The 8,245-nt window shown below is 50.1% G+C and overlaps 1 protein-coding gene across 1 annotated transcript; it reads right to left on the bottom strand.

The window, feature by feature from the left end:
* Positions 1–2,258: 2,258 nt before the first annotated feature.
* LOC119767772 lies at positions 2,259–7,790 on the bottom strand. The gene is made up of 3 exons (XM_038257229.1): positions 5,217–7,790; positions 2,493–5,166; positions 2,259–2,284 (listed from the first exon to the last, which is right to left on the bottom strand). The coding sequence occupies exons 1-3, from the start codon at positions 7,788–7,790 to the stop codon at positions 2,259–2,261; spliced, it is 5,274 nt and encodes a 1,757-aa protein (XP_038113157.1).
* Between the last annotated feature and the right edge of the window lie 455 nt (positions 7,791–8,245).

Genomic DNA, 8,245 nt, shown 5'->3' with positions numbered 1-8,245 from the left:
CATTACAGTCCAGACTCGAGCCTTGGAAAAATTTCACTTCGGATAATCGAATCACGAAAAAAACAATTTTGTTGTCTTTTTTGTATTGTCGAGCTTAAGCATGAGAGCAGTTCTCTACGGAATCGGTCTTTTTTCTTTAATTTTAATTTTTGTATTTCTTAATCCAGCTGATACTTTTTTGGTGCCTTCGGTATGCCCAAAGAAGCCATTTTGCATCATTAGTTCGTTCATATAATTTTCCATACAAATTTGGCAGCTGTCCATTCAAAAATGATACGTGAAAATTCAAAAATCTGTATGTTTTGAAGGAATTTTTTGATCGATTTGGTGTCTTCTGCAAAGTTGTAGGTATGGATAAGGACTACACTGAAAAAAAAAAATGTTTTTTTTTAATTTCACTTTTTGTCACTGAAACTTGATTTGCAAAAATACACTATTTTCTTATATGTTTTAGAGGACATCAAATGCCAACTTTTCAGAAATTTCCAGAATGGGCATAAAATCTTTGACCAAGTTATATTTTTTTGAATCAATACAGATTTTTTCAAAAAATCGAAATATAGGTTGCAAAAATTTTTCAACTTGAGTTTTTTTAAAATCAAGACTAACATTTCAAACGGGCCAAACATTCTATATTACGCCCTGTTAAAATGTTAGTCTTGGTTTAAAAATTTCGAAAATATTTTTTTCGAAAAGATCGGAAAATTTCACGACTGTTTCATATTTTAACATTGAAAATCGGAACATTACTTGCTGAGATATCTACATTGGAAAATGGTGTGTTGTTTAGGTGGGACTTAGAAAACATCAATTTTCCTGTTTTAAACCTTTGCATGGCAATATCTCAGCAACTAAGGGTCGTATCAACAAATTCAAAATATAGAGAAAATATAGAAAATATTTACTTCAAAAGTGAGCAAACATGTGCACTAATTTAAAAAAATGAAAAACTGCGACTATTTTCAAAAAAGTCACTTAAAAATGGATTTAACTTGAAAACGGTGCACTTTATCAAAAATTCAATAGAGTACTTTTTGATTGCAAATTTGATTTTGCATCGAAAAATGAAGCTGAAAAATTTTTGCGACCAATTTATCGATTTTTTTAAAAAATCAGTATTGATTCAAAAATTCATAACTCGCCCAAAGATTTTTTGCACAACCTGTAAATTTCTGAAAAGTTGGCATTTGATGTCCTCTAGAACATATCAAAAAATAAAAAAAATTAAAAATTGTGTTTTTTCGCAAATCAAGTTTTAGTGACAAAAAGTGAAATTAAAAATCATCAAATTTTTTTTACCGTGCATCATTTTTTTCAGTGTAGTCCATATCTATACCTACAACTTTGCCGAAGACACCAAATCGATCAAAACATTCCTTCAAAAGATACAGATTTTTGAATTTTCACATATCATTTTTGTATGGACAGCTGCCAAATTTGTATGAAAAACTATATGAACGAACTAATGATGCAAAATGGCTTCTTTGGGCATACCGAAGGCACCGAAAAAGTTTCAGCCGGATTAAAAAATACAAAAAAAATCGAATGACCGAAATCTCAGAGAATGGAGCATTTCCATTCGAGCAGTTTTTGCTTTTTTCTACAATGTATTTCTTATGGAGCGAACTGTCAAAAACTGCTCGACTGCGAGTGCTCCATTGGCCATAACTCCTAAGCTATGCTAAAGTGAGTTATATTTTTTAAATCTAAGATGGCAGCCAGGTGACGAAATATTTGAAAAATACAGTTTTTATCTAATAGGCAATAAACTGATTCAAATTTGACAACATGGGGTCGCTGAACTTGAATTTGATGTTAAAAACGAGAAAAAGAATAAAACTATTTGGAGTGGCAACTCACCAACCGGGACCCTACGTTGTGTTTTCTGCGGGAGGATCAGATGGGAGCAACGGGGCGGAAGCAGGTCGTCCAGCAGGCGCAGCAGCAGCAGCAGGTGCAGCGGGAGCAGCAGGTGCAACGGGAGCAGCAGGTGCAGCAAGTGCAACGGGAGCAGCAGGTGCAGCAGGTGCAACAGGAGCAGCAGGTGCAGCAGGTAGGTAAAACACGCGAAGGTAAGTAAAAAACGCACTTTATTTAGTGAAACAACTAACTAAAATCTTCCTTTTTATTTCAGCGCAACTTCTCTTCAAAACGGTTGGATTTGGAATGACGTCGAAAGTGACGAGACACATTTGGGTGGCTTGCCTCTGACAGCGCAGCGGTGCCAGAATTTTGGGGCGAAAAAATAATAATGCCGGTCAGCACCAGCTGTCGACGGTGCTAACTGCAAAATGTAAAGAACTTATTAAGAAAGACTGGCTGACGCAACATCGCCCGCCGCCTTGAATGACTAATTCAAAAAATAATGTAAACAAAGCAAAATAAGATTCGAACTAGAGGGAAGTTGAGCCGATGCACTTCGTGTGCTAAATAAATTAACTAAGTTAAATGTTTTTCTTCTTCAGGAAACACTGCATCTGTAGGCAGCTGACCCGGTTGCGGTGTGGTGTGTGGAGCCTCAGGAGACAGCGGCACGGGAAGCAAGCAGATTTTAACAGCTGGTCTGGTGATGATTCCACCGCTGGCCGTTCGCAGCGACACAACTCGTACGATGCCGTCTGGTCCAGGATGAACGGCTTCGATCCGGGCAAGTGGCCAGCGGAGTGGTCCTTGCAGTTCGTCGACGACGATCACGAGTCTACCGGGTTGGATATCGTCGTTCCGCTGGTAACCCTTGGTGTCCCTCAGCAGCTCCTGAAGGTATTCGCGTCGCCAGTGGGCCCAAAATTGTTGGGCGTGGAGCTGGAGATGCTGATAGTGGTCTAGGCGGTTGACTGGAATGTGGCGCAGATCTGGGTCGGGCAGGGCGTGCATCGATGTTCCGATTAGGAAATGGGCCGGCGTTAGAGCGGCGAGGTCGTTCGGGTCTTCACTCAGTGGAAGAAGTGGTCGGGAGTTCATGTGGGATTCGATTTGTGTGAGCACGGTGCACATGTCCTCGAACGACAATCTTGACGGACCAAGCTGCCGGAACAGGTGCTTCTTGGCGACCTTTACGGCAGATTCCCATAATCCTCCGAAGTGGGGCGCTTTTGGGGGAGTGAGATGCCAGGTGATCCCTTCGGCTGTGCAGAATTCGTGGATTTTCTCCTGTTCGGCGTCGTGGGTGAGCATTGTGTACAGCCGGGCAAGTTCGTTCTTGGCGCCTTCAAAGTTCTTGCCATTGTCGGAGTGAATGTGAGATGGCACTCCGCGTCGCCCGATGAACCTGCGCAGCGCAGCAAGGAATGCGGGGGTGGAGAGATCTCCAACAAGTTCAATGTGAACGGCCTTCGTCGCGAAGCACACAAAAAGGCAAATATAGGCCTTGGCCGGTGCAGCACGTTTGTGTATCGGCTTCAGGTACAGTGGACCTGCGTAGTCTACGCCGACGACGCTAAATGGGCGACTAGGGATGATCCGTTGAGCCGGAAGTTGGCCGATCTGCTGCTGAATCAGTTCGGGATTCAGTCTAACGCAACGGAAGCAATTACGCACCACGCTTCTGGCAAGAATGCGACCACCGATGGGCCAGAATTCCTCGCGCATGGCGGTCAGTAGCAGGCGCCCGCCGCCGTGGAAAAGTTTTTGGTGGTAGAATTCGGTGAGGATGCGAGCGAAGGGATGGGAACCAGGGAGTAAGGCTGGGTGTTTGGCTTGGAAGGGCAGTTGGGAAAGCTTTAGTCGACCCCCCACTCTCAACACTCTCTCTGCATCGATGAATGGGCTCATTTTGTAGATGTTGGACTGTTTTGGCACCGGCTTCCCCTTTTCGAGTTCCTTCAGTTCGGTGCTGAAGGAGTCCTGCTGTGCTAGACGAGTTAGCACCGTTTTCGCTTTGGCAAACTGCTCCACCGTTAGGGCACGCCGCACAGGTGTGTCGCTCGTTCTGGTTGTTCTCGCTTTCTGCCTGGTGTTGTCGATGAATCGGAGGACGAATCCGATCGAGTGGACCAGCCGTCTGTACGAGTGCCAGCGCAGGAACCAGGGGTGAACTTGCGGCGGCTTCTCTGTCACGGCGGCGACTACGCGAGCTTCCATGATGTCCGCCGGAACGCTTGGTGGGTTGGTCCTCGGCCAGTCTCGTGGGTTTGAGCAGATCCAACTTGTTGCATTCTTCCAGGTCTCGCAGTTCAAGAAGTTCGGCACCGTCATCCCGCGGGACACCAGGTCCGCCGGATTGTCCTTGGTCGGCACGTGATTCCAATGACAGCCGCGCGTGTAGAACTGGATCTCAGCGACACGGTTCGCTACGTACGTCTTCCAGGTGTTCGGGTTTGCTTGGATCCACTGCAGTACGACAGCTGAGTCTGTCCAGAAGTACGAGTCCGAGATTTTGATCTTGAGTGCCTGCTTGATCCGGAAGTGAAGGTGGACTCCGAGTACAGCAGCGTTTGCTTCCAAGCGAGGGACGTTCAGTCCTCTGAGCGGGGCGACCCGAGATTTTGATGCTAAGAACGTGACTCGTACATTGCCGTGTCGGTCTTCACAGCGGATGTAGCAACAAGCTCCGTAAGCGTCCTTAGACGCGTCGCAGAATGTGTGCAGTTGGTAAGTGGAGTCAGGCTGGAGTGCGTAGCGGTCGATCCGGTAGGACCGGATTTCTGGAAGTTCCTTGAAGAATTTCTCCCACTTGATCCGAATGTTGTCCGGCACCGGGTCGTTCCAGTCACACTTCAGCTGCCAGCATTCCTGCATGATGATCTTGGCGGTGACAACTACGGGTGCGATGTGACCTAGAGGATCGTAGAGTCGAGCGATTGTTGAGAGGATGAACTGCTTTGTGGGAGGTCCCTTGCACTGGTTGATTTGCGAGTCGAATCGCAGAACGTCGGCCTCGGGCTCCCATCCAATCCCCAGCGCCTTTACCATCTCGTTCGGACCAAACTGCAGACTCGACTGCGTACCGATTTGGTCTTGGTTCAGTCCTCGCAGTACCTCGAGACGGTTTGATGTCCACTTCCGCATCTCGAACCCTCCCTTGGCCAGCAGTTCCGTAAGCTCCTTCCGCAAGCGTATGGCGTCCTCGACCGTATCAGCGCCACCAATGAAGTCATCTACGTAGAAGTTGCTTTCGAGCGCTGGGCCGCCCAACGGGTACTCGTGACCCTCGTCCTGGGCGAGTTGCTGAAGGAACGGGTGGCTAGGTACGCGGAAGGTGCAAGGCCGTACGTGACGGTCTGTAGTTCGTACGTTTGGATGGGTGAGTCTGGCGAGAACCGCCAGAAGATGCGCTGCAGCCTTCTGTCCTCTGGGTGGACGAGAACCTGCCGGTACATTTTGGCTGCGTCCGCTACGAGGGCTACAGGGTAGTTCCGGAAGCGGAGCAGGAGCGAGAGAAGGTCCTCTTGAACCACAGGTCCGACGCAGAGTGCTTGGTTGAGCGAAAATCCCGTAGAAGTCGCTGCTGAACCGTCGAAGACGACCCGAACCTTGGTCGTCGTGCTGGAGTCCTTAAAGACGGGGTGGTGGGGTAGGTAGCACGATGGCGTCTTGTCCTTCTCATCAGGTTCAACCAGCTGCATGTGGCCCAGCTCGACATACTCCCGCATGAACTTGTGGTAGTCCTCCTTGAGCTGTGCGTCTCGCTCTAGCCGTCGCTCAAGCAGTCGGAATCGTCGCAAAGCTGCGGTCTTGGAGTCACTCAGCAAGTTTTCGAAACCTGGTTTGCGGGGGTAACGTACCACGTAGCGACCCTCCGGCGTGCGCGTTGTTGTCGACTGGAACAAGGATTCGCAGTCTCGCTCCTCGACGGAAAGCTTGTCGTTGATTGTGAGTTCCTCCGTCTTCCAAAATCGCTCCATGCTCTCCTCCAGCGACATCATCGCGAGTACCGAGTACGAGTGTGCGGTTTCGGTTGGTGTGGACGAAGCTTGGCTGGCGGAACCGGTGACAATCCAGCCGAAAACGCTGTCTACTAGAATCGGAAGTGAACCGTCGAGGTGAATGCGAGCTGCGCTAGGGAAGAAAGAGTGAAAATGCTTTGCTCCGAGAACCATGTCGATCGGCTGCCGTTCATTGAAGGTCGGATCGGCGAGGAAGAGTTCCACCGGAATGTTCCAACCCGACGTTGAGATGTTGTGGCTTGGAAGCTCCGCAGTCAGTTTGTCCATGACAAGAAAGTTGATCCCGCAGGAGAAATCGCTCTTTCTCGACCGCACTTCGGTGGAGACGGAATGCCGAACTGGTGTTGACATCTGGCCTGCGCCTTGGATCACCACGCTCGCAGGGGCTCGCTTGAGCCGCAGAATTCTTGCCATGCGATCGGTGATGAGATTAGGTTGGGAGGCGCTGTCCAGCAATGCGCGGGCCACGTGTTCCATTCCCAACGAATCGACGACCTTGATCAGCACAGTAAGCAGGAACACGTTTTCCTTGGGCTGCTGAAGTGGAACGCTGACTTCGACCTGTGGAACGACCTCGGTGGGCGTAGCGACCTCTTGCTTGGTTGAGACGACCGAAGCGGATACTTCCAACTGCCCGCTCGCTTGTGTGGGTGCCGTTGCACCGCTGTTGGTTCTTGGCGAGTTATCAGCATGTCCCGCGTGAAGGAGCGAATGATGCCGCTGTTGACAGTGCCTGCAGGAGCGCTTGGACGAACAATTCCTCACCTGGTGTGCCCCCAAACAGTTGTAGCAGAGGTGTTTGTTGCTCACAATCCGCTGACGCTCAGGGACAGAAAGCTGGCCAAACTTGTGGCATTTGTAGAGAGGATGCGCGAGTCCACACGCTGCACAATCCGCGGCAGGTCCTGAACTAGCGGTGGAGGCGTACGTCGAAAGGCGCTGCGAGCTCCGTTTCTTCGACGCGGGGCGGGGCGACTGATGCGAGCTGGTAGCCCCATTGGACGAAGAATGGTTGTTGTTTACCGAAATAGATTCCAGAACCCTCATTCGGCGCTGCAAGAACTCGATCAGGCTCTGGAAGTCCGGATTGGAAAGCGTCGAAGCGTGGTCCTCCCAGAGATTGATGGTGTCGACGTGCAATCGTGTGCACAGCAAATGCTCGAGAACGGTGCTCCAAGAAGCGGTTGGTTCTTTGAGCTGGTCCAGAATCTTGATGTGCCTCTGGAACTCGTCGACCAGGGAGTGGAGGCTGGATGCGGTCTCGTGTTCCATCGGTGGCAGTTCGAAGAGGGCTTGTAGATGACGTTTTTTCAGCAGGTACTCGTTGTTGTAGCGCTCCACAAGAGTGTCCCAAGCGATTTGGTAGTTGGCCGCATTGATGTCGTACGTGTCGATGTAGCCGGCTGCCTTCCCAACGACAACTCCCCTCAAATAGTGAAACTTCTGAACGTCAGGAAGGTCGGGATTGTTGTGGATGAGCGCCACAAACAGATCGTGAAAAGCCAACCATTTCTGATAGTCCCCATCAAATTCAGGAAGCGTAATCGTCGGAAGCTTAATGCCAGAGAGAGTGGAGGATGCGTGCGGGGGGGAGGGATTGCGTGGTTGAGGAATGAGACGTTGTTTGGACAGAAGGAAGCTTTTTATTTTGAACAGACGCGTTTCAAAACTAGCCCGAATTCCCTCGTGTACCACCTTACCCGCATCATCGGTTTCGTCGTCCTCCAGCTGCTGCTGGATGTCCTCGAGCTTGGAGCTCGCTTCCTCGATGTGGGCCAGCCTCAGCTGCACCTCCATCTGGTCCCGTTCGTGGTCGTACTCCGCTTGAAAGCTCTCTGCCCGACCCAGCGCCGCCAACAACGACACTCTTCGAGCCTGCAGCGTCGCCTTCAGCGTCGCATCCATGTTGGAAGTGCCGCTCGACAGCAACAACAGCAGTGGTGAGCGAGATCTGCGAAAAAAGACCACGGTAGACCCGGACGCAGACGAGTAGCGACTTGGAAAGGTACTCACCTATCCAAGGCAAGAAAATGCCTTGAAAGTTCAAGAAAACAGCCACGGGAACAACAGCTTGTCCGTGCTGTGCGCGATCACCAAAACCCGGCTCGTGGCACCGTTCAGCAGCAGTGAAGCGGTCGCAGATCGGGCGTGACGCGGTTGCAGCCGGTTGAGGATTCCGGGAGGCAGGGAATCGTCCGTACAACCGGTTTCGAAGAGCCAGCAGGTGTGGCGTGGTCGTATACAGCGTTACAAGATGGCCGCCGATGACGATAGTCGATGATCCTCGTCGATCAGCGAGCCAGGAGTGCGAGCGCGACCGCGTGGCTTCCAAAATGGCGCAGGATGGCCTGGGGAACACC

Source organism: Culex quinquefasciatus, chromosome 2, assembly GCF_015732765.1.
Source record: "Culex quinquefasciatus strain JHB chromosome 2, VPISU_Cqui_1.0_pri_paternal, whole genome shotgun sequence".
Taxonomy (NCBI): domain Eukaryota; kingdom Metazoa; phylum Arthropoda; class Insecta; order Diptera; family Culicidae; genus Culex; species Culex quinquefasciatus.
Note: the sequence above shows the minus strand (reverse complement) of the source record. Positions and strands in the feature narration are given on the sequence as shown.